This window comes from Peromyscus californicus, unplaced genomic scaffold (assembly GCF_007827085.1).
Source record: "Peromyscus californicus insignis strain IS unplaced genomic scaffold, ASM782708v3 Scaffold_21__1_contigs__length_65335640, whole genome shotgun sequence".
Taxonomy (NCBI): domain Eukaryota; kingdom Metazoa; phylum Chordata; class Mammalia; order Rodentia; family Cricetidae; genus Peromyscus; species Peromyscus californicus.
The window spans coordinates 1,040,363-1,067,062 of record NW_026294514.1 but is presented as its reverse complement, the minus strand read 5'-3'; the positions used below and the strand labels follow the sequence as shown (position 1 = coordinate 1,067,062).

The following is a 26,700-nucleotide window of genomic DNA, read 5'->3' as shown; positions in this document are numbered from 1 at the left end:
CACAACTTGACTACAAAGTGAGACTCTGTCTCACAAAATTAAGAACACTGTAAATTAAGTATTACACACTGAGACAGTAGAAATGTCAGAGATTTATCTTTAAGAAATTTGAAAATATATACAATTTCTCTTTTCATCTCATTACATAATTCATCTCATGCTACTTCCCAGGATGATGTAATGTCAGACTGTTAGACAATAGAATGTCATGAGAGTTCATCCCTATCCTGAAGAAGAAAGAGCAGAGATTCTTTCTTCAAGTCATTACCACTGGAAGACTAGAGCTCCTGTCTGTCACTGTCTCAGACTCAGTAACCTAGAAAGAATGTAGGCACACAGATGTTCCTGTAGACAGGATAACAGGAACATAATATGATTTTTCTTTTTTTGCTGTCAACTTGATTGGACTTGGAATCACCCAGGAGATACACATCCTAGTGTATTTCAGGGACTTTCCAGAGAGGTTTAACTCAAGAAGGATGCCCCACCCTAAAAGTGGTCACCAGCCTCTTGCATGTTTAAAGAGAAACAAAAGAGAGATAGATAAGCCCTGGTGCTGCCTCTCTTTTGCTTCCTAGTCCATGGAGATGTTAGCATCCCAACCGCCCATGTCCACTACTGTGAACCTCAACCCTTCTCACCCATAATGGAAACTCCTTCCCCAGACTGTGAAGCAAAATAAATCATTCCATCCATAAGCTGCTTTCAAGTTTCATTTCAACACCATATCAAGAAATGTAACAAAACATATATTAAATTTCCAGAGGATAAGCTGCAATTCCTAACAAAAATCGGATCCCCACAACATCCAATATGGTAGTTTAGGGGTTGTCTATCATACATAACTTTATTTTTTAGGTAGAATATGTATAAAACTTGAAAGCTTTCTAAAGAAGTTCTTAGTACCAGCCAAATTTATATGCTGGCAAAAAAAAAAAAAAAAAAAAAAAAAAAAAAAAAAAAAAAAAAAAAAAGAATAAACTATTGGTGTTAACTCATGGATGTTGTTAGTCCTGGAGAGGGGAGTGCAGCTGCTGGCCCTGGTTACCTTGTCTAACCACAGAAGCAGTAAGATAATGAGACTGTTGAAGAAATAGGAACACAGACATTTTTGACAATATCCGCATTCCTTCCAATTATACTAAAATCACTTACTCAAATTGAACAGGCACATGAAAGGAAATGCCAACATTTCAAAATACCTGACAAATGCCAAACCACTCCAATGTTAGCTCATCAAATATAGGCTGTATTTAGATTAAGATCTTATCAGGAAAGATGTAATAATTTCATTATTTTTGTACAATGACAGCTAAACATAACATAAGAATAGCATCTACTTCTAGTATATTACATTTAATATGAAATGTTGCTGAGTTAATGGATATAGAATTAAAATTTCCATAAAGAAGAAAATAACTCTTAATAATTTTTGAATGCCAAACACTACAATTATATTTACTCATCAAAATGTCAAATGATAAGTTAAAGAAAACAAAAGTGAAATCAGCCATATTTATTAACATTTTTTGCTCTAAGATTTATTTTTTAACACAATTTAAATTAAGCAATTCAAAAATGCTAACAGAAAAAAGGCATAAAATAACAGCAATCATTAAAGTCTAACCTATGATTATGATGTTAGTCAGCTTTTAAGAAGTTTTTCAGAATAGCTCAGAAGCATGTGATTCCCATCTATGCAGCATTTTCTCTGTCCCTGGGCAGCCCTAAGACATTAGTGCATCTATAAAGAGCATCACTGAAGGGGTTAGAACTAAAGAAAGGAAAGATAACATCTGTGTTTGGGTACGAGGTGGTCATGGCTTGACCTGTCACTCCTGAACCAGTGAATGGGATTGTGTGCATTGACCAAGTAAACTAGATATCTGTGAAATAAGAAATGAGCTCTTCCTGATGGAGGGCCTTTTTGTCTGTTTAAAATACTATGCATAATACACACTGATACTAGTTAGTGAAAAGAACACTTGAATTAGATAGTCTCCCAGTATGGGATTATTATTCCAGATATTATTACTTGAATTCTCTCATAAAATTGAAGTTTTCCACTTTAAACTAAAATCCTAAACATAATCCTAAACATAATGCTATTATTTTTTCCAGCATATACAAGTATATTTTGTTATATAATAAACAGCCACAAACTCACCACTCTATGGGAAAAAACGTGACAGATTCTAGAGGGGAACATCTCCCAGGGAAGCTTTGGTGAGCCTTCATCAGTGTCCACAAATAAATGATCCCTGTTAATCATCTTCTTTACTAAGGAAGTGAATCCACCAAGTCAGGCAAGATCTGGTCTCTCCCTTTTCCCCTCTCCTGAATAAGCCTTCACCATTTGATAGCAATAAAAACAGCAGGTAGTAAGTGGAAGGGGAAGGCCCTACTGGGGAACAGAGAGCAGAGGCTCAGACTACTCCTTTTCCTGTGAAGACTTTCAGACCTGAGCCGAGGAAGGGCAGATTTCCTACTTAACTGAAGCTGTGAAATTTTCTTTAAAGCATTTTAGGGGATTATGCCTTTTTAACTGTTAACTCAATGACTCAAAATGATTTGCAGACTTTTTCATGGTTGAAGAATGAACAGAGGGTTGGGTATGCATCTCCATTGGTAGTGTGCTTTTCTGGCACGTATGGAGGCCTAGGTTCCATCCAGCATCCATAACACCAGGTGTGGTAGTGTAAGACTATAATCTCAGCATACAGTGTTCTTGTTTAACAACAGGAGCAGACCCTCTGTGAATTTCTCTTTAACATGTAATAGTCACAACTCTTAGTAAAACTTAAGGTAAAGCGTCTGGTATTAAGTTCTAACCTAGAGGCAGAACAAAATACTGATCAAAAATTTCCTGACTAGGATAACCATAAAACTCAAAAACCAAGTGAAGGAGAAGAAAGTTGGGGAACAATAAAGCAATGCAGGAAATCACAAATCTGTATTTCAGATTTACCCAGGGCTGTCCTACCACTGTGCATACATGTGTCAAATTCATGTTCCATTGAATTTGAATGTGACCTTTGAGATTTGCCAATGAAAACCAATACAAATCTCTTTCTTTCTTTCTTTCTTTTTTTTAAGATTTATTTATTTATTATGTATACAGCATATATGAATGCAGGCCAGAAGAGGGCACCAGATGTCATTACAGATGTTTGAGAGCCACCATGTAGTTGCTGGGAATTGAACTCAGGACCTCTGGAAGAGCAGTCAGTGCTCTTAACCTCTGAGCCATCTCTCCAGCCCACAAATCTCTTTCAAGTAAATATTTATTTCAAGATGAGGATTTAAAGCATTGAGTAAGACAATGGAATCAGATCTATGTGTATCACCAAGTCTGGCCCTTGTGAACCAGCTGATGAGCTGTGACACAAGTATTTTACTGCAGACACTTCAGGGTTGTAGGGCTGTTTCTAGACTTTGCTACTACAGAAAGTAAACACCATTTCTCTTTTAGTAGGTTTTAAATCAGAAGTAAGTTATAGACATCAATGTCACATTGCTTCCTTTTATTCAGAATAAATAAAATGATTTTTCCAGATTTTACAGTTTGAACAGTGTCTTAAAGATCACATTATGTCGGGAGGCAGAGCCAGGCGGATCTCTGTGAGTTCGAGGCCAGCTTGGGCTACCAAGTGAGTTTCAGAAAAGGCACAAAGCTACACAGAAAAACCCTGTCTTGAAAAACCAAAAAAAAAGATCACATTATGTAAATTCTCACTGAATACACTAGTCTCCTATACCACATCCAAGTGTTTGCACCTCTTATATGACAAACAGTAATTAAACAATATCATTACACCTTCACAAATATATTAGAATTTTTTCTTCATTAAATCAGTGGCCTTATAGTTTACACTTACTTGCCCATCATTACAGTAAATGCCATGGCTGAAAAGATAGTCTTTCAATTAAATAATGAAAAATAGTACTCATGGCATACAGGGAATGCTCAACTATACTTCCTGTGAAAGTGTTAAAGTTATCCCCACTTTTATTTCTGGTCTGGTCATGTTGTATGTGTCATCGCATTCTTTGCTCATTTTAGTTCCATCAGTAGAGTGCTTGGTTGGCATGCATGGAGCCCTGAATTTGTCCCCAGCACCTCATAAACAGGTGCAATGGTACATGCCTGTAATCCCAACACCTGCATCATGGAGGCCAGATGATCAAAGTTCAAGTTCACCCTCCTAGGCCATAAAGGGATGCCTGAATCCTAGGCTAATCAAAGAGAGACTGGAGTTGGGTAGAGAATACTTCAATTAGCTTCACTAACATAAAATAGAATGCTAATGCTGCAGTTGCTAGTTTTGGACTATCTATTATCCATACGTTAAATAATCTCAGTTGTTTTTACTATTGGGTCACTTTTTATTACTCACGACCCTTAAAGTCAACTTCCAAAACTGTATATAGATAATGCAATAATTAGATTTTCTATACCCTTCTTTGGCAGTTTACAATACCTACTTAAATTTATAGTGTAGAATGCAGCCTATACTTACTTATCTATAATCTTATCATAGATTTCAGATCATTTTATTCTATGCAATTTCACAATATAGCATACAGTTGCTAGAGAACATATAATATGTTCATATGTGTTATGAACTTAGCATATTAAACCTACAAATTAATTAGGGTACAACCAAAATGTATTAATAAGTAGTTCTTGCAGACATAAATTGTTCTAATAAAACTCTATTGGCTTGATAAATAGGAAAAGCTAATGTCTTATTTCTTCTTTATTAGTAATATTGATTTGACTCTCAAGTTCTCTTACCTTTCTTCCTGCTGAAAGCACGGTTCATGATGTGAATCCTCCCAACCCAAGCTCAGTAACACTCAGTATCCTGTTAAAAAATAAATGAAACATTGTTGACCATCCTCTGTGTTCACAACAGTTTTGGTTTGCTTTTTTGAGAAAAAGTCTTGCTATGTAGCCCAATCTGGCTTCAAATTCAGGGCAGTCTTCTTGCCTCAGCCTCACAAATGCTGGGATTATGGTATACACTGCTACACTCAGTTCTTAGTGCATTTTAAATTACAGAGCCTTTAAGAAATGTTAAATACTCAACAAGCAATTGTCTACCTAGTCCCACAAGGCAATAGATAAAGATAAACATTGTGTAGTACTATGAGGGACAGAGTTAAGTGCAATATGTCAGCTCAAAGTCTTTCAAGGCACACATATTGTTTGTTATATTCATCTGTAAAGTTAAGGAAGAAGGTTACTTTTCTTCTGAACTTGTTGAAAACAAATGCAATCAATTTTGGAGTTCTCCTTAATAACAGAAATTAGATAGGAAAATATTATTGCACTTGTAAAAGTAAAATAATTTTATAAATACATTCACACGTATAATAACTTGTAAGGGACTTTTCATTCTGCAAAAGGGCTGTCCAACTGAGACACTTCATTTTATTCAGCTAATGTTTTCATGTAAAAATTACTTCTAGATACCTTCTCAGTGATACTGCACATTAACAGTTTATGAGGACGTTAAGGTTAGAATCTCTATTTGGAGGCTCAGGAAGAGTTAAGTTTAGGGATGAATGTGGAAGGAGTGTTTTCTTTAAGAGGCAGACACTCTTGAACTGATGTTACATTCGTCTTTACATTTAGTAAAATTTAGTTAATGCTACCAGAATATTCCTCCTAGGTAACTCAAAAGACATTCTGGAATTGAAACACACTGTTCTTTCATAACTCACATTGCCATTTTTACCATTACTTCAATCACATGACATTAAAATATCCATTTAATAAAACATTAGCTGAGTAAAATGAATTGTCTGAGTTGGATAGCCCCTGTTGCAGAACAAAAAGTCCCCCAGCCAAGTGACTGTATGTGTGAATGTATTTATAAAATAATTTTAGTTTTAAAAGCATATTTTTTTTCTGTCTATCTCTGTTGTTAAGGAGATAAAACTGATTGCATTTGTTTTCAACAAGTTCAGAAGAAAAGTAACCTTCTTCCTTAACTTTACAGATGAATATAACAAACAATATGCATGCGTTGGAGGACTTTGGACTGACATATTGCACTTAACTCTGTCCCTCATAGTACTACACAATGTTTATCTTTATCTATCTTGCATGACAATCCTGATCACAGGAATCAATGGGAGTTCACATGTTCAACTGAATATCCCAGTTCTGTGTGCTTCCATCTTCCAAACATCAGAGAGCAAGGGACTTGCGGTAAAGCCTTTCCACAGAGTGCAGTTGACAACAGAGAAAGACCAAGAACTAACTACAACCCTGGAAACACTTTCCCCACCACATTCCTAAAGTCAGTCTTTTTCTCATGATAAGTGTGTCAAGCCGTTCATCCTAAATATGTCAGTGAGCATAGAAGCTACTCTTCCAGGGGTACTCTCAATACTCAGACAAGCCCTTAAAACATTGGACTGTACAACATCTCTCATTAATCTCATCTTCTAAATAATTTCTCTACTTACTTAAAAGATGAATTTGTAGTCCAGGGAGATGCAACCCAGTCATATCTGAACAATCTCCCCTGAAACCAAGATCAATAACTGTTCATTTCAAAGTACTTGAGAAGAAAGTCTAGAGGTCCATGCAGAAACTCCTCTGACAGAAAATCTGAAGACCACCCTTGAAGTTCAGAGAGAACAGGACCATCACATAGAAGCCAACGGCAATGAGCAATGAGAGAAACCAATTTCAAGAGAATTATACTCATGAAAATTGTCTCACTTGATCAGTGCAGAAAGAATAAAGCCAGAATTAAAACTAACAAACTTTAAAAGACACCTCCCCCTCAGAATAAAAACATTCCCAAGAACATTCTCAATTGAGTATACATCTCAAATGTATACTCAAGAGTATGTTAACAATTAGAGAATTAGTCACCACCCAGGAAAGTAAAATCCATATAAACTTTCCAAAATCAGGAGCACAAAAAAGCCAAAAAATGAAATCCAAAATAAAGAGAAAAATCAAGGAAAGCTGACACCAGAGAGAAAGGATGATGGATATGGGAGAACTGCTTTGACCTGCTCTCATGTGAAGAAGCCCAGGCTAAAATCAAGGCTCTATGGACATAGAGACAGATATATTTTCCCAAAACTTCTAGTAAGAATTAGTGGCAAGTGAGAAAGTGTGGTGGAAAGAAGAGGGGGACTGAAGACACAGGCATAGAGGCCAGACTGAAACAGAAGGAAAGGCTAGAAGGAGAGGAAGAAAAAAGGGAAGGAGGAAGTTGGGAGGGAGAGAAGACAGATTCTGGACTGTGGGAAAACTTTAAGTGGTGGAATACTTCCTACAGTCACAGAGGTGAAGAGGAAAGGGAGTACTGAAGCGATAAAAAGTGAGACTTTCCAAACTTGGTGGAACTATAGACCCACAGATCCAAGAAGCTCAACAAACCCCAAACATATAAAACAATACAAAACCTGCACCATGATGCATCGTCATTCAGTTGCTTAAAGCCTACCAATGGAAAAAAATAAATCTTTAAAGCATCCAGTGAGAAGGAAGAGGTAAGTAAGGGAGACACAGTAGAAGACAGAGCGAAGGACTGGAGAGGACAGCAGGTCAGAGGAGATAAACACAGACATTAGATCAAACTAGACCATTTTTATCTTACATTTTTTTTTTTTTACAATCTATTAACAACAGATGAAATACAGAGGCTGCATTATATTAATTTATTTTAGTTTATGAGTAAAATATTTAAAGATATATAGAGTCAACCAACATTGTTTAAATAAACAACATATTGGGCAGAAACTAAACCACTGGTATTTATAGCTGGTTTAAAGGTTTTAAAATGGGCAGGCAGCCTTTTAAGGAAAAGCAGTTTTCTGCTTATCAAACTGATATTGAAGTTTTTGTTTTTAAAAATCAAACCATATTGTTATGATTATGGAAACTAGACGTAGATTTAATATTAGAACTTGTAAAATGGTTCTGGATTTCATTTTTACCCTTGTGATTCCATTTGGAATCAATGTTCCAGGAATGGTTTTGAAATATTAAAAACTGATTAAAACACACATGAGGTTAATAGATTAAAGTCACTTTAAGATCTTGTTGTTCACAAAGAAGATGCCATTATAATTAAATGTTGTTTAATTCAATATTCAATTATAGATATCAAGGTAAACTTGGAGAAATACAAAACAAAAGCTTCCTTTTTGAATAATAAAGATACATTTCAATTGTACTCTTGAGTCTTTTACATATTTGTGAAAATGCAAGTCTGTGAAGCAGTTGTTAGAAGATGCCAGGTAATCTAAGACCCTGAATTAATTCCACACTCCAAACTGATACAAAACAGGTACTAGAACTACTGGAACCCGCTAGTGTGCAAAGGGTAGTAGCATCCTGTTAGCATAACACAGCCTGTTTGGGATGCTTGTATGGTGATATTTTATTTGTATTAAAATATTATTTGTATGTTAATAAATAAAGTTGCCCGGGGGTCAGAGCTATTAGCAAGCCATAGGAAAGTAGGGCAGTGGTAGCGTACGCTTGTAATTCCAGCACTTGGTAGGCAGAACTGGGTAAGTCTCTGTGTGTTCAGGGATACAGCCATTATTGGATACACATGCCTTTAATCTTAATACCAATCATGGAAAACCTGGAGGCCTATACAGACAGGCCGTGAGGAGGCGGTCATGTGGTTGGGTTTACAACCAATGAGAAGGCAGGACAGGAACTCTATATAAAGACTTTAACACAGGGGTAGCTCTGGTTCAGAGAGGTAGGACCACCGCAGGAGGAAGGGTAAGGTTTTAGCTCTTAGCTCTGACCTCTTGGCTTTCTTCTTTGCATTGGTTCTGTGTTTATTATTTAATAAGAAGGTTGGATACATCTACATTTGGCGCCCAACGTGACAAGAATTCATTAAAAACCGCTTGGCTTGCCTTGGCGGCAGGTCCGGTTTCCAGCCTGGGCGGCCCGGCTGCCTAGCTTGGGCCCAGGCCTGACTGACCCGCAGCTGGAGCTACTTGCAACTGCTACAAACAACTCAGACCTGCCCTGCTGAACAGGGCCCCTGCCTGTAAAGCCAAGGCTTAACTCGGCTCAAGCGGCTACACTTTCTCTCTCTCTCTCTCTCTCTCTCTCTCTCTCTCTCTCTCTCTCTCTCGCTCGCTGGATTCACACCTCGAACACCAGGTGGCTGTGAAATTCCCTGGGATTCTACTGTTCTACCCAGACTTGGTAAATCAATTAACATATCTATTTAAAAGAGAATTTTTTTCTACATTAAAAAAAAAAATGGCCGGGCGGTGGTGGCGCACGCCTTTAATCCCAGCACTCGGGAGCAGAGGCAGGCGGATCTCTGTGAGTTCGAGGCCAGCCTGGTCTACAGCGCGAGATCCAGGAAAGGCGCAAAGCTACACAGAGAAACCCTGTCTCGAAAAAACCAAAAAAAAAAAAAAAAAAAGGGCTTTATGTGTACATTGGAAGAAAATTGGGCTTTGTTTGAAATTTTAGGCACTCTGACAATGGAACAACTATATGAAAAGATTAATATTGATCGAATTATTCAGTTTATTACTTTTCTTATCCTCATTTTACTATTTAAAAAGATCGTCAACTTAAGTGCCAGGATAACAGTCTTAGAAAAACTTGCTAAACCGGTAAAAATGAATTATAGAGAAATTCAAATTCAGACAGAAGAAATAAATAGTGAAGTTGTTTCAAAATTGGATCATAAGGTTACAGAAAGAAAGCCAGTTTTCACACAATCACCCTTAATTTATCCAGTAGCCGTACAGCAGCTACCTGATGAAGAGAATGAACAAAATACTTGGGTTCCAGTTGAAATGTTAGACTTACGAAGATTTAAGGAGGCAATAGCATCTTATGGCATGCACTCCCCATATGTAAAGCAAATGTTAAACACCTGGTCAACTTGTAATAGGATTATACCAAAGGACTGGCGGGAATTGGCACAGGCTGTTCTTGAACCCGGACAAAATCTCCAGTGGAAAATGTGGTTCAGTAATGAGGCTAAAAATATAGAAAGACAATGGAGGGATAGCGGAATACAAGTCTGCCAGGATCAGCTTATTGGCGAAGGCCAATATGCTTCAGTACAAACACAATGTTCATATGATGTCCAAATCCTAGTTCTATGTAAAACGGCAGCTTTGAATGCATGGGACAGAGTTGAAGAACCAGGAAAAAAAAACTGAGTCATTTACAAAGGGTATACAGGGCCCCAAAGAATCTTTCACAGATTTCTTACAAAGATTGACTTCAGCAGTACAAAAAATGGTCCCGAATTCAGAGGCTAGTCAGATAATAATTGAATCTTTAGCCTTTGAGAATGCAAATGCAGCGTGCAAAAGAATAATCAGGCCGTTAAAGGCAAGATCTGCACCTTTGGAAGATTGGATTAGAGATACAGTTAATGTAGAGGCTTATGACCATGATGATATGTGGGTAGGAAAAGCAATTTCAAAAGGTTTGAGCAATGTTAGATGTTTTGGATGTGGAAAGCAAGGACATTTGAAAAGGGATTGTAAACAGGTCATTCCTAGAAATAATGTTTCTTCAAGGAACACTGGCAACAGAATGCCCCTTCCTTCTGGAGTATGCAGAAGGTGTGGTAAGGGAAAACACTGGACCAACGAATGTAGATCAACAAGGGACAGACAGGGTAACCCTCTGCCTCGAGCTTCGGGAAACTCCCAGAGGGGCCTCAGGCAGGCCCCCACAGTAAATCCAGTTCAAACCTTTCCTGCAGTTGTAGAGGAAACCCCTACTCAAAGCAACTAAATAACCAAATGTCTATTGGAATAAATCATGTTAGTCGAGATGATGAAACAGAGAAAATAGGAAATACAGGAAAAAAACATAAAGAAAATTTTTTGGCAAACTTCTATTAATGAACAAAGACCAAAACTAACAATAAAAATAAATGGTGTTTTGTTGTCTGGTCTGGTAGACACAGGTGCTGACATTACCATAATTGCACCAGAATTTTGGCATCCAACTTGGCCTCTTCAGGAGGTAAACATTCAACTCTTAGGAATTGGGACATTATCTAGAGTGAAACAAAGTGTAAGATGGCTTGAATGTATAGGTCCAGAAGGACAGAAAGGAAAATTAAAACCATATATGGCTAACATAGCTATGAACCTGTGGGGTCGAGACTTGTTACAACAATGGAATACTCAGATTAATATCCCTCCAATCTCAGAAACAAATCATAAATTAGTACATGTTTCTGAGAGAAATATTAAAAGATATTATTCTAATGAGTGCTCACCAGCCATCCATGTCATACAAGAACAGGGCACAACAACTGATAATCTTCCAAAAACATTAACAGCTCTACCTTTAAAATGGTCAACAGACAAGCCTGTATGGGTTCAGCAATGGCCTTTAACAACAGAGAAACTCCAGGCTTTACAAGAGCTGGTGGAAGAACAGTTAAATGCTCATCATATTGAAGAATCAACCAGCCCTTGGAATTCTCCTGTATTTGTTATAAAAAAAAAAAATCTGGTAAATGGAGAATGGTAACAGACCTTAGAGCAATTAACAAAGTAATTCAGCCAATGGGCTCTTTACAATCTGGAATTCCTTTACCTACTCTGTTACCAAAAGGCTGGCCTCTCATAGTTATTGATTTAAAAGACTGTTTCTTTTCAATACCCTCACAAGAAAAAGACAGAGAAAGATTTGCTTTCACAGTGCCTACTTATAATAATTCTCAACCGGTTAAAAGATTTCAATGGAGGGTTCTCCCACAGGGAATGTTGAATAGCCCAACTTTGTGCCAATATTTTGTAAAACAGCCATTAGAAGTGGTACGTAAAAAATTTCCTAAATCTATAATTTATCATTATATGGATGACATTTTATTAGCTGATTCAAATGCAGATACTTTAGAAAGAATGTTTGAAAAAGTAAAGAAAATTTTGCCTTGCTGGGGATTACAAATTGCTTTAGAAAAGGTACAAAGAGGAGATTCTATTAATTATTTAGGATATAAAATAGAACTTCAAAAAATTAGACCTCAAAAAGTGCAAATTAGGAGAGATCGACTACAGACTCTTAATGACTTTCAAAGATTATTTGGAGACATTTCTCATCTAAGAACTATTGTTGGGGTAAAAAATGATGAACTGAATAATTTGTTTAAAACCTTAGAAGGTGATAAGGACTTAAATAGTCCAAGAGAATTATCACCTGAAGCTGAGAAAGAATTGGCCTTGGTAGAAAAGAAAGTACATGAAGGGCACGTAGATCGTATTGATCCAAAGCTGGATTGCATTTTGGTTATTTTACCTTCTAGGCATTCCCCAACAGGAATATTAATGCAAAGGGAAGATATTATATTGGAATGGATATTTTTACCAAATAAACCAAATAAAAAATTAAAAACTTATGTGGAAAAAATCTCTGACTTGATTTGGAAAGGAAAATTGAGACTTCGTCAATTAGCAGGAATAGACCCAGCAGAAATTGTCATACCTTTAACTAAGGAGGACATTGAAAAATTATGGATAGAAAATGAAGCTTGGCAAAAAGCTTGTAGTAATTTTTTGGGAGAAATTAACAGCAAATATCCCAAAAGCAATAGAATTGATCTTATAAAAAGAGCTGATTGGATCTTGCCTCGAATTGTGAGGAAAAAACCCATATCTGGAGTTCGTACATTTTATACAGATGCCAACAAACAAGGAAAGGCAGGTTACAAATCAGAAAATTTAAGTAAAGTGGTTCAAAGTCCTTATAATTCAGTTCAAAAATCAGAATTGTATGCTATTCTGTTGGTATTAATGGATTTTTCAGAACCTCTCAATATAGTAACTGACTCTCAGTATGCTGAAAGAGTAGTATTACATGTTGAGACTGCAGAATTTATCCATGATGCTTCAGAATTAACTTCATTATTTATTCAATTACAAGATACAATCAGAAAAAGGAGTCATCCTTTATATATAACTCACATCCGATCCCATACTGGTCTGCCAGGCCCTCTAGCACAAGGCAATGATGAGATTGATAAATTATTGATAGGAAATGTGCTGGAGGCCTCAGAATTTCATAAAAAACATCATGTAAATAGTAAAGGTTTAAAAAAGGATTTTTCCATAACCTGGCAACAAGCCAAAGAAATAGTAAAGAAATGTCCCACTTGTTCCTTCTACAATCAAACACCATTACCAGCAGGATGTAACCCAAAGGGTACTCAGAGGAATGAAATCTGGCAGATGGACGTGTTTCACTTTGCAGAATTTGGAAAACTGAAATATGTACACCACACTATAGATACTTATTCAGGATTTCAATGGGCAACTGCTTTGAGTTCTGAAAAAGCTGATTCTGTAATCACTCATTTGCTAGAAGTAATGGCCATTATGGGTATACCTGCACAAATCAAAACTGATAATGCTCCATCATATGTCTCTGTTAAAATGAAACAGTTTTTTGCTTATTATAATATAAACCATGTTACAAGTATACCACATAATCCTACAGGTCAAGCAGTTACAGAAAGATCAAACAGAACTCTAAAGGATATGCTAAATAAACAAAAAGGAGTAACAAAAACCCCCAGAAATAGACTACATAATGCTCTATTAACTTTGAATTTTCTCAATGCCAATGAGAAAGGAACAACAGCTGCAGAGAGACATTGGATAATAGAAAAAAACTACAGAATTAAATCAACCTATATACTTTAAGGATGTGCTGACCTCAGAATGGAAACCAGGGTATGTGTTACGTTGGGGACGAGGTTTTGCTTTTATTTCTACAGGAGAAGATAAGCTGTGGGTACCATCAAAATTGATAAAGGTTCGATTTGAACAAGAGAGACCTCTTAATTAGAGGAGGTGATAGTTCATCAACTATCGTAAACATTCAATTTAAACTAACTTACACCAGTAACACATGCCTTTTCATTTAATCAGATAACTTGTCAAAAAGGAACATCCCCAAAAAACCTTGGGGAAAGGTTTTTGTTTTTGTCTTTTAGGAGAATGAAGGTTAAGGAATTTGAAGAACACTGGACAAATGAGACAACTGAAGAAAAGGAACAAATCATCTATCCTAAGAAACAGAGTGAAATGGCGTATGGGTATGTTATCTAAAAAAATTTTATGTCTTCCTAAATGTTTGTTTCTGCTTTTCTTTAAAGATTTAACACTATTTAACTTCTAATAGTCCCAGTTCAATTAAAATTTAAAGCTGACTTTGGAGTTGGAGAATGGCTCTCTCCTTCTTTAAACTCAAGCATGTTGTTAAAAGGAAAATGCAAACTCCCTGTATCATGCCAGAGGAAAAGAGCCATCTTCTGCTATGGGACAGGAGAAAAGCCAAATTAATTAAGGGACTATTCTATTACGAATCTCAACTCTTTGATTCTATTCTGATTCTTTAAACTTTTCTTAAAGTATGAATTTTATATCAAAATTTACAAGATCAATATATATAGATATATATACATTTTAAACTTTGTTAAGATATAAATGGTCATATAGAGTACTAACTAATTCTAAAAAGTCGCATATATAGTCTTTGTGTTCGAGTCTCTTATCAGTTTTTTGCAGGAAATCACGGTTAGGCCTAACATCAACTGAAGTCTCCAGGAAGAAGATGGGGGCCCACAACAACAACAATTCCACGTGGACAATAATAACATCACTAAGCTGACAAACATCATCTACAGATCAGCTTTGAACTACAAAGTGCTCAGAGCAATTTTGAGAAGAGCTAGCTGAGATGATCCAGTCTCAAAGACTACTTGAATAAGGATTTGAGATAAACCCTGAATTTTGGCATTATACACAGACTGGATAACGAAGGACATATTTACCTTTCCTAGAATTTGACAATTAACCTAAAATTTTTCTTTCAGGATAAAGATACCTTCGCCCATACCCAGCAGGAAGCAATTTCAAGAATACGACACCCACATTCCCAAAGAGGTGGTGTGGGGCGGTTGGTTTTTTTGGTCTTTTAATGGGTTTTGGGTCTGGGATAATTTTCATTGATTAGGGGGGTTGGTTACAAGTTGTTGTCAAGGGTTAGGAAAAAGGCTAAGCAAAGGAGATTAGATTTAAGGTTCTTATTAAAAAAAAAAAGAAAGAAAAAAGAAAAATGTAAATACATTGGATTGGATTGTTTTATATTGTATACAAATTATATATATTGAAATTGATATTGTTAGAAAATGTTATATATATTTTTCTAATTGTACCGTTCATCTAACAATGTAATGCAATTTTCTGATCCTTGAATGTTATTACCAACTATTAGGATATAAAGAAATGAAAGTTAGTAGTTAGATATTATAATAGAACTTGTAGTTATATTAGGTATGTTTTCAAGATTGAGTAGATATATTTTAGATAGACAGGTTATCTTCAAACCCTTCAGAGATCTACAGAATATGGCATTTAAAATGTTTTAATAACTTAGAAAATTTTTCTTTTTTGTTATGACTATGAGACATGTCGGCTCCTGGCAGTACCAATCCACTTCAGAGAAAATATGGGCATTGACGAAACTGTATATGGAGTTAGCTTTCATTGTGGCAAAAGTTAGCCACTGGACAACAAAGTATCCTCGAATCAACAGGACAAAATGAATAGACAGGACATGAAACAAAGGACTACTGATTCTTGCCAAAACAAGTGTGGTTATGGCTTTATCAAAAGGCATCTTCAGAGGCCAGGACAATATGGCACCATCCCTGAAGTGGCCTTCGCAATTCGAAAAAGGTACAGTGCCCTTTTCTTCGAAGGCAGCTGAACAGGCAGTGGGCCGATGGCCTCTGATGTGCAATGGAACAGCAGCTGAAACAGTTATTCTTGAAGAGTAACTAAGCTCACGCCTCTCAATAGTAGACTGGCATTTGATAGAGGGATATGGAGAAGAATGGGATGCTGAGATGAAGCCATATATACACAGCCAAGAAGAATGGACAGCTGAATTAAAAAACCATCAACAATTTCCAGAATTTAAAATCCTGAATCATGACATGACACTAGTGGAATTCAGGTGTTTCTGGTACATGGACTACTCTCACTCAATGTGAGGTTGAACTGTTGACCTTGTGTACATCCTACTTCACAAATGAGTCTGTCAGATATGCTAAGCCTATAGGCTGAAGATGATGCCCCAGCACTTCGGAGAAACCTCAGGTGACTGTCCAGACAGCTGTCTGTTTCTGTCAACTCATAAATTTTTTGGAAGTTGCTTATGTGCACTTCCTGTTTTTATTTTTGTTAGCTAATATTATTTCCTTCTTGGGTCTCTGAGGGAGTTGAAGATTAGTTAGTTATAGTTGAAGGTTACTTAGTTATAGTTGAAGATTAATTAGGATACATTTTGGACTTACCAAAATAGGATAGATAATGAAATTATTTTCTCTGAATTTGTCAAATACAAATGGACTAGACATTGTTTAGGTATTTATTACTTGTATATACTGTATATAGTTATTGTCCTTTTGTATATAGTTTTTCTTATATTAGTTATAAGCTTTTTCTTTTTTTCCTTTTTATTAAAATAGAAAAGGGGAAATATGGTGATATTTTATTTGTATTAAAATATTATTTGTATGTTAATAAATAAAGTTGCCCGGGGGTCAGAGCTATTAGCAAGCCATAGGAAAGCAGGGCAGTGGTAGCGTACGCTTGTAATTCCAGCACTTGGTAGGCAGAGCTGGGTAAGTCTCTGTGTGTTCAGGGATACAGCCATTATTGGATACACATGCCTTTAATCTTAATACCAATCATGGAAAACCTGGAGGCCTATACAGACAGGCCGTGAGGAGGCGGTCATGTGGTTGGGTTTACAACCAATGAGAAGGCAGGACAGGAACTCTATATAAAGACTTTAACACAGGGGTAGCTCTGGTTCAGAGAGGTAGGACCACCGCAGGAGGAAGGGTAAGGTTTTAGCTCTTAGCTCTGACCTCTTGGCTTTCTTCTTTGCATTGGTTCTGTGTTTATTATTTAATAAGAAGGTTGGATACATCTACATGCTTGTCTTGATGCAATTAGTGTCTGTTGTAAAGGTTCTGTGCTGAAATCCCCCAATAGTGAGACATCTTAGAATATTCTTCATATTTTATGCCTGTATGTTGCAAGCAGCTTTGCACTTATAGATAGATCAAATCTAAGTGACAACAAGAAACAAAACAAAACAAAAAACCAAACTCAGTGCACAAACGGAAACCTCATGCTACGTGACAAGCCAGGTAGTACAGAAGTGTCCTCTAAACTCCGTAATTGGAAATACATGTATGCTTATCATCTGCTTCCTCTAGCACAGTGGTGACCTGGACTTGATTACATTCATAAAAATATTTGCTATTTCCATAGATATGTTTTGGGACATTAGATAGGATTCATTACAAGTCTATCAAGATGAAAAACAAGTATGACAGGGTCCCTGCTTCCAAATTCTTAACCATATTTGGAGGTAGGAGAGAGTGGGCATGGGACTCTCTGAAGAGGCAGAAACCCAATGAAGGATGAGCATGCAAAGATGGAGCATGAGGTGACTGTTTAGTTCTGGGGAAAGCCTCAGAAAGGATGTGAGTAGATAACTTCCCAGACCGTCAAAGGCTGAAGTGTGAAAGGAATGCCTGACTCTGTAGAGGGGTAAAATGTGGGTGGCACTTGGTGATTGTGTGCATGGAGCTCCTAGCCTATTGCGAGCCTTTAGAGAACCTCCTGCCCCTCGCCAGGCCTCTGTTTTAGCATGGTCTGCATCAGTTGGTGGAGCACAGAATGGACTAAGAGGTGCATCTGTGTTCTTGGTTTAATTAATCAAAAAGAAAAGTGATATGTACCCTATCCTTCCTGTCATTTAAATTCATGAGTTTAAATGGCCTTATTTCTTTTCTTTTTTTATTTATTTTTTATTATTAAAAGAGTTTCTATTCATTTATATATATCAACCAAAGATTCCCTTCTCCTCCCTCCTCCAGCCCCCCCCCCCACCCATACCCCATTCCCACCTCCTCCAAGACAAAGTCTCCCATGGGGTGTCAGTAGAGCCTGGTACATTCAGTTGAGGTAGGTCCAGGCCCCTCCTCCCTGCACCAAGGTTGCACAAAGTGTCCCACCACAGGCACTAGGCTCCAAAAAGTCGAATCATGCACCAGGTATGGGTTCCGATCCCACTGCCTGGGACCCCGCTAAACAGTTCAAGCTAAACATCTCCCTCACCTATCCAGAGGGTCTAGTCCAGTACCATGGGGGCTCCTCAGCTATTGGTCTACAGTTTATGTGTCTCCACTAGTTTGGCTGGCCCTCTCTGTACATTTTCCCATCATGATCTCGATGTCCCTTGCTACAGAATCCCTCCTCTCTCTCATTGATTGGACTCCTGGAGCTCAGCCGGGCACCCAGCCAACAGTTACTGGATGAGGGCTCTATGATACAGTTAGGGTATTCAGCCATCTGATCACTAGAGTAGGCCAGTTCAGGCACCCTCTCGACTATTGCCAGTAGTCTATGTTGGGGTCATCTTTGTGGATTTCTGGGAACTTCCCTAGCACCCTGTTTCTCCCTATTCCCACGATGTCTTCATTTATCATGACATCTCTTTCCTTGCTTTCCCACTCTGTCCCTGTCCCAGTGTGAACCTCCCGTTCCCATACGTTCTCATCCCCCATCCTGGGGTGAGAACAGTTTCTTTTCTGATTTTGGTAAGGCAAATCAAAAGTCATTTCTACAGCTGTGACTCTCGCATTGTACAATGAGATCTTGAGCCAATGCTGGCATATCACAAAAAGCTATGTAGTTATCCAGTGACTAGAGCACTGTGCTTGTTCTCTGGTATCAGCCTGGAGGGGCTCCACCACTCAAGTCTCCAGATGAAGACATTTATGGGCTCCCACGTCCTTAGGACCAGAAGTAACACACAATTGTTAGAGCAGTCTCTTTCCTGCCAATGTAAACTTGATCCTCACGTGTGTACTTCAGTGTCTGTAGTATCCTGAGCTAAGGTTCTCAGGCTCTGGCTATGTTTCAGTAGTTACACATTGAGGTTTTCATTATGATTCTTTCCAATGTCAATTAAACTATTTTCTTCCTAGGTTTTCATTATGAAGTTGTGTCCTTAATGAAAGTCAGTTGTGTAATTAAAATGAGATAATTACACAGAAAATAATATCACTAAGAAAAATATTCTCAAAGACTAATAGAATATTTAATAGGAAACACAATTGTCTGTGCTGAAATAAATATTTATCGCACACTTGACTTGTGCAGATTGGGGAAGACCGCACACGGGATGTTTCCTTCTGAAGCACAAACTTTGTTCTTTGCAGAAATCCCAAGCAATACTAAATCTACTTAAAAAAAAATCACAGCTATTTTACTGCAACAGTGTGCACACTCCTGTGCTCCCTTATCCTTATCTCAGCTACACACAACATACTGTAACTTATTAAACCCGCAGCCTTGGTCATTTCACCAAATGCTTCCGTATCTGTATCCTAATAACTGAGAACTGTGGGACTCAACTACAGAGGTAAAGCTATCTTTGGCAAAACCTCCTGAACTCTTCTGAAAGACTAGATTTAACAGTATGGTTGCACAGTTAATGCTGTTAGAGTTTAAAACTAAAGACTATAGATTTCTAAGACTAAACTATGCATTCTATTTAATCTCTACCCATAAAACAATAGTATAAACTCTGTATTCAGTTTCAAATTTTCCATGTGTCACTGGGGTGTTGCACTTGAAAGGAAGCTGATATTTGAATCTTTTTCCTTGGTAAAAGTGTTGATACACTGGCACTTGGACAACAGACAGTTTTTAAATTACACTAAACATTTAACTAAATGTTAAAACTCAGTAATGATAAATATGTCTGAACTTACTTCTTTAATCATTTTATAGATACTTTAATGATTTTTGTTTAAGATAAACATAGAAGAGATTACTTTTTAAATTTAAATATTATAATCATTCTTCAATTTCTTTCTTAATTTAATAGAACCATTTTATCATAATCAGCTCATAAGAACATTACACAGCAGAATGACTGTTATAACTATATAGCAGTTCACTGAGATGTAAAGAACTTGGGTCTGGGCAAAGGTTTGAGATTACTTTTTGCCAGCTTTCAAAAGAGCCCCACAAAACATAACTTGTCCAGCTTAAGTGGGTGTCCAGAATAATGAAGCTATTTTCCTGAGATGAAACCAAGGTATAGGGGAAAGGAAGTCTTCAGATGTTAATGCTTTCCTCGCTTTTGGAAACAAGGACTGATGCATTGCTCAGGTCTGCACACAGGACTACTTGGACATAACAAAGAACACCTTCTGCTTTTGCCACTGCTACCATGACCATTTTCCTTTTAACTTTAATGTGGTCATAGTAAGCTCAAATTTGTTAGTTTTCTATATTGCTTACCTACTAATGCTTCAATTATAACTGATAAAACATTTCTCTTTGTCACCTGTTTGGAAGTAATGTACTTGATCCAGAGTCTGTGATTCTGGAAACAAACAAAACTTCAAGAAACTTCCTCTTCTCTTCTAAGTCCAAACACAGCAAAGACCTTTTCTCAGGTGGCTTAGGTGAGATTCAGGGTTCTCTCTGTAGTAAGCATAAGCAATTGTGACCCTCCAAAACCCCATTCTTCACTCTAGAAATGGTTAGCTGAACCACTTGTGCACAGGACCGAAAAACATGTGCTACCTTTTCTTAATCAAATTTCATACATGTCTCTTTGGCCCAGGATTCCAAGATGTGAGACTCACACACAATCCCATCATTCACAACCCTTCTTTCCTGACCTGCTGACTGCTGACCTGAAGGTGAAACATTTTCACAAATACTGTTCCAAATCACAGCCTTCTTCACCTCAGCCTTACATCCAGGTTTCCCTCCCTTACACTTGCTCACATTGTGACTAACGTGTTCTCCCTATCACATTTGACCCTCTCTCCTTAGAGAAATAATTCTCTCAAATAGCCTCTTCTTACCTAAGGCTAGATTTATTTGTTATATGACAAATCATTTGAACATATTTAGAAAACTTTCTGGCAACTAACCTCAAGCTACTTTGCTGAACTAATTTGAAAATCTTCCTTTCAGGGCACACTCAAATGAAGCAGCCATTTCATCCCTGCACTAATGAAGGCTTTCATATCTCTATCTACAACCAGCCACCAAATGAATTAGAAAACGATGCCCTGGAAAAACACATGAATCTGAATGCTAACAGATAGCACTTTTTTCATCCTTAGCATGTACGAAATAGCTATAAAAAACATCAGCTGAATTATAAACCAAATAAAAGTTTCTTAAAACAGTACACATTCTATTGATGATATAAAAACAAACATGTACCTCCAAAATTTGCTGAAAAAAAATTAACAGTTTAAAAGCATGCTGTTTTGAAAATATAATCAGGAAAAAGAAATCAACTTTTAATTTATTTACAGTAGTTAGGACAAGTGAAAAATATGAGTCTGAGAGTCCCCTACACTGGAACTGACCTCCTATATATCAAGTAAAGTTTCTAAATTGATTTAAAATATGTAGTTAATGGTTATAATGAGATCCTTCCTTTAGAGTATCCTTGATAGAGTCTATGACAAATTATACAGGGATCACTTCACCCCTTGATAAAGGACGGGTCAGTTTGATCAGCATAATCATTTATTTATTGATACCTTTTAAAATATTTCTTTTGGAGTTGGGAATGTAAGTAAGAGGTTAGAATAGTTACCTACAATGTGCAAGAACCAGGGTTTGGTTGATAATAACACATACAGATAAATGCATAGGCAAATCTACAGATAAATACATATGCAAATACATATACACACATGCATACATGTATATGTTTCTCTAGTAGCTAGTATATGTCAAAATACCTAAAGGAATAGAAAAATATATTTGTAAATATGAAAAGAACATGGTACTAACAAGTGAACCAGGTAAAACAATAAAAAGTATCTGTTAATAGTTAATAAAGTACTAGTGGATAGTAACCTGGCCCTGGAAAACCTCAGGAAGTATTTAAAAATACGTGTTCTTTAAAACTGGAAAGGTAAACTAGACAAACATACAAAGAATCCCCTAAAAATGAAATAAGAAAAACAGTAACAACACAGAAAATGGACAAAAGAGAAAAATCGTCAACTTATACACACGTAAGTAAACTGAGTATCCAAGAGGCAAACAAGCAGATGCTTATGTTTCTGGTAATTAGAAAGCGCAGATTTCAAACTACATTAACTCTCACAAACTTAATAGGGAATGTATTCTACACTAGTGAGGAAACAAGATTCTGACAAGCGGCTTCACTTCAAGCAAATCAACAGTTACCTGCCAGATAGTGTGTTTATTGCCAAGGATTCCCTCAGCCTATTTAAATGAGAAGGTGGGCTTCTAGTTACACATTCAAGAATAACGTCCTTCAGTTAGTTCTAAAGCACAGCCAGAGTGAAGCAGAACTGGAACAGAGTTGTTTTCAGCCACGGTTGACAACCTCTAACTAGTGTGGCTTATTTGAAGAACACTCTATGGTACTTAAATAAATTTAGTGTTCATATACATATAAATCAAAATCTCCATTATTGGGTATGTATTCCAACAGAGTTTACACAGCCCCCCAAAAGGCATGTGTAACTTCACCACGGTGTCCAGTGTGTTACTGAAGAGTTGCTACCCAGAAGTCCATCTCTAGCAGAGAGAATAAGAAAAATGTTTTAGATGTACATCATGTAGTACTATGCAGAACAATCAGCTTAAAGTAACAATTGAGAGCATAAAAAACATCAACAAACCATAGGAAAAAATGTTGACTTCAACAATTAAGGTGAACCAAATAATTAATTGTAAAATTAAATGTATATGCCATTTTTAATTCCAAACAAGTACATTGAATAACCATGGTAAACATGGGGAAATGTAATGAAACATTAAAATTCTGGAAAAAGATGATGACCTTGAACAGAACTAGTCAATAACCACTGTTTCCAATGAGCTAAGAAATATACATTTTTTTTCAATACTTTGTGGGTAAAGTCAATAAATACACCTTAATAGAAAGCTGGCAATTGTCTGCTATTCTAACTGATTTGCTCACCAGGGTATCCAAAGTCATGTGATACATTTGAGTTGGTATCAGAGTCCAGTCTTTGAAGACAGGAAAAGGCATGGGCTCCTTTGATGCTAGGGAACCAAAGACATCTAGATTGAGATGGTACTATTCAGCATTCCTTTTATTCAGATTCTTTGATACCCCACAGGAGCTTTTCAAACACTTTCTGCTCTTAATTTAGATCTTAAAAGAATATGTTGCTCCTTCCTTTGAATAAGATAATTTATGTCAGCCTTTTCTTCTTACCTGGTTCTTCAGTTTGTTCTAGAACTGGGCAATGGTGACTGGAAGCTGGAGACTAAAGTCTCAGCACTCAGTCAGAACCCAGTCCATGGTTTTCTTTACTCATTTCTAGAGGGAACAGAAACTGCTCTTTAGCTCATGTATCTTTGCTTTTTGTTCCTGTAAAAAATCAGTTCTTCAGACTCTCGAGAATGGGTGCCATTGCCATCCGCCATCGCTTAAAGCATATAAGTTACAGATTTCTTTTTCAACTTGTGCCACAAATTTCTTGACATGTTGGTTGCTTTCTCACTGTATTATATCCTCAGGCCCTCTGAAGTTCTATTTATGTCTATTTCAAAGGGAGAGATGATTGGTCTAAACTGATGGATAAATGTTGAAGAAAAGAGGGAGAGAACTGAAGAATAACAGCCACTTATTTTAAAATGAACAATGTTACAAATAAAGAATGCATGCTTGGGAAAGGCAAAATTTGAAAGGAGGAATTTAAGACTTTTCACTGGAGGGCAAGAGACATGACTATGTGGTTAAGAGTGCTTGCTAGCCAGGTGGTGGTGACACACACTCAGCACTCAGGAGGCACAGGCAGAGTGTGAGTTCAAGGCCAGCCTGGTCTACAGAGTGAGTTCCAGTACAGCCAGCGCAACACAGAGAAACCTTCTCTCAAAAAAAAGAAAAAGTAGAGATTGCTACACAACCACGAGGACCAGAGTTCAGATCCCAGTAACTACCTATAGTTAAGGCAGCCTGCCTGCAACTGCCTATAACTACAGCTCTGAGGGTTTGGAACCATTCAGGCTTACTCTTTTGCACACACCCATAAATAAATTCACACACACACACACACACACACACACACACACACACACACACACACACACACACAGTTGAGACAGAGAGAGAGGTGGGAGAGGGACTTTTAAAAAGGCTTCTTTTTAGGAAATGGTTGTTCCGAGATACCAATTGGACAGACAGCTCAAGGTTTGTGGGATATTAGGTAAGGTAGGGACGTATACATGATGACAAAGTATCCAGCTTACAGATGATGGCTCAGTTAAGAATGTGCTGGTGAGTCTTAAACATCAACTTGACACAATCTAAGGTCCAGTAGTTAAACAAATTTAGGATTCACAGGCATATAAATAAAAAAAATCTCCATTATTGGGTATGAATCCTAACAAATTCTGTAATGAGTTTTTCTCTGTCCCACCAGACAGGTCCTAAATAATGACACAGAGACTTCTTAATTATGGAAGCTTGGCCTTAGCTTAAGCTTATTTCTAATTGGCTCTTAAAACTTAAATTAACCATTTATGTTAATCTGCATACTACCATGTGGCTCATGGCTTTTATTTCTCCTCCTGCATGTCCTGCTTCCTCTGCATCTGACTGGCGACCCTGCTTTTCTTCCTCTCTAAATCCTTTCTGTACTCAGAAGTCCTACCTAACCTCTTCCTGCCTTGCTACTGGCCATTTAGCTCTTTATTAAGCCAATCACAGATGTGAAGATGTATCACATCTTCACACAGTATAATGGATATTCCACAACAAAATTCCATATAGGTCCACATTTGAAAGAGAGGAGATTCACCTGCTGTCATGTCTGTGGGTGGTGACATCCTATAGACATGGGGCTCTGAGTAGTATAAGAAAGAAAGAAGCTACCTGAGGTGCAAGAACAGATACATTCAATTTTCTCTGCTCTTGACTGTGGATTTCATGTGACCACCTGATGCTGTGACTTCCTTATACTAACACACTGGAATCTGAATTTGTAATCCAAAATCAATCCTTCCTCCCCAAAGTTGCTTTTCTTTAGGATATTTTATCACAGCAATAGAAATGACATTAGGATAGCGGAGTTGGGAATAAATAGCCAAGTGATAATTAGTCAAAGTGCATTCCATCCACTAGGCAAAATATGAAAATAATTCATACCCAAATCCACTAAGGGCAAAAAAGAATGAAGAAAACGTCTTCATCCAACCTCAAAATGAAGAATATTTTCAATAGGAAGAAATATGAGCAAGCAATTTGTGACAATTACAAAGAAGAAATCTGGTGGGGGGGGGAAGGCTACTAGTTCCATACTATGGAGAACACAGGGATTTTTACACTACAGTGTCAAAAGTCTGGGGAATATAATAGTCCGATAAGTAGTCTAACTGGTTTTGCTTCATAAGAGAATAAGAAGTGAGAAAGTGAACAGAGGAAATAGAAAAACTTAAAGATTTGCTCTATATACAGGAGCAAAGAATAAAGACAGGAACCAGGTGACATGAGATCAAACAGTAGACATTTGAATTACAACAAATGTACAACACAGGTAGAAACTTGAATTAAACAGAAAAAAATTGATGATACAGAAAAAAAAGAAGATAACCACAGGAGAAAAAGTCTTGAACACACATGAAGGTATATGGCCAAATTCACAAGTGAAGGGACAGTCCCTAGATAAACAGAACAATTCAAACATCATACACACAAAGAAAAGTTGACTTGTGGAAATACAAAGAATTACTTGCAGAATTGGTAATTTTGTGATGGAAGGATGTAGGATTTCTCTTTTGAGTAGTGTTTTCTCATTTAAATAAGATGCAGGTCATTAACTCTTAGTGAAAACAATTAAGATGTGTGAATATTAGAGAAAAGAGGAAAGCAGAGAGAAGATCAAAACAGTCATCTCTAATAAGAAAGTAAGCTGAAAAGGGAGCACAATTTGGGGGGAATTTTAATGGGTGGATGAGACCTATAAACACATATAACATAAACAAAGATGTATGAATGTGTGTTTTTATTTCTAAATGCGGGTCTGTGCTCGTGTGTGTGTGTGTGTGTGTGTGTGTGTGTGTGTGTGTGTGTGCATGTGTGTTCTAGCCATTGTTACCTATTGAAGTTTAGACATCAATTGTGGCTGAGACTTTTCCAGGCTTGTAATTCAAAGAGGGGAGGAAAAGTGCTTGTAAGTTATATGCTTTAAATAGAAACAAAGTGCCTTTGAAATTGTCCCAGGTTTATATACTGTGTTTAACAATTAAATTCCCTTTTCTTATCATATTCCCTTATTATAATAAACATAAGTTATTTAGCTAAATATACTATTTTAGGAAATCTTTTAAAATTATATATATATATATATATATATACAACTGTATACATTTGTTTGTCATATTAAGTTTATGCATCTCAGAACATCATTGGTAAAAAGAGATATTTCAAAGTCACCATGCTGAATGTGGACTTCAGCACAAATCGTCAATTCATAATGAGAACTGCTGGTGTGTTTCATGCGTTAGTATCATGATTTTAAATCTTTGACTTCCCCATCTCTGTCACAGGCAGTCCTCTTGCTCAATTTA

At 36.9% G+C, this 26,700-nt stretch overlaps 1 protein-coding gene across 14 annotated transcripts in view; it reads right to left on the bottom strand.

Annotated features, from left to right (window-relative positions):
* Positions 1-26,700, bottom strand: part of Gulp1 (GULP PTB domain containing engulfment adaptor 1) — a 265,532-nt gene that overhangs the window by 96,916 nt on the left and 141,916 nt on the right. For all 14 annotated transcript variants that reach the window (XM_052749364.1, XM_052749361.1, XM_052749363.1 and 11 more), the window contains one exon: positions 4,799-4,868. In XM_052749364.1, coding sequence (XP_052605324.1) covers positions 4,799-4,826 — 28 coding nt within the window. In that variant the 5' untranslated portion in view covers positions 4,827-4,868. The remainder of the gene's footprint in view (positions 1-4,798; positions 4,869-26,700) is intronic.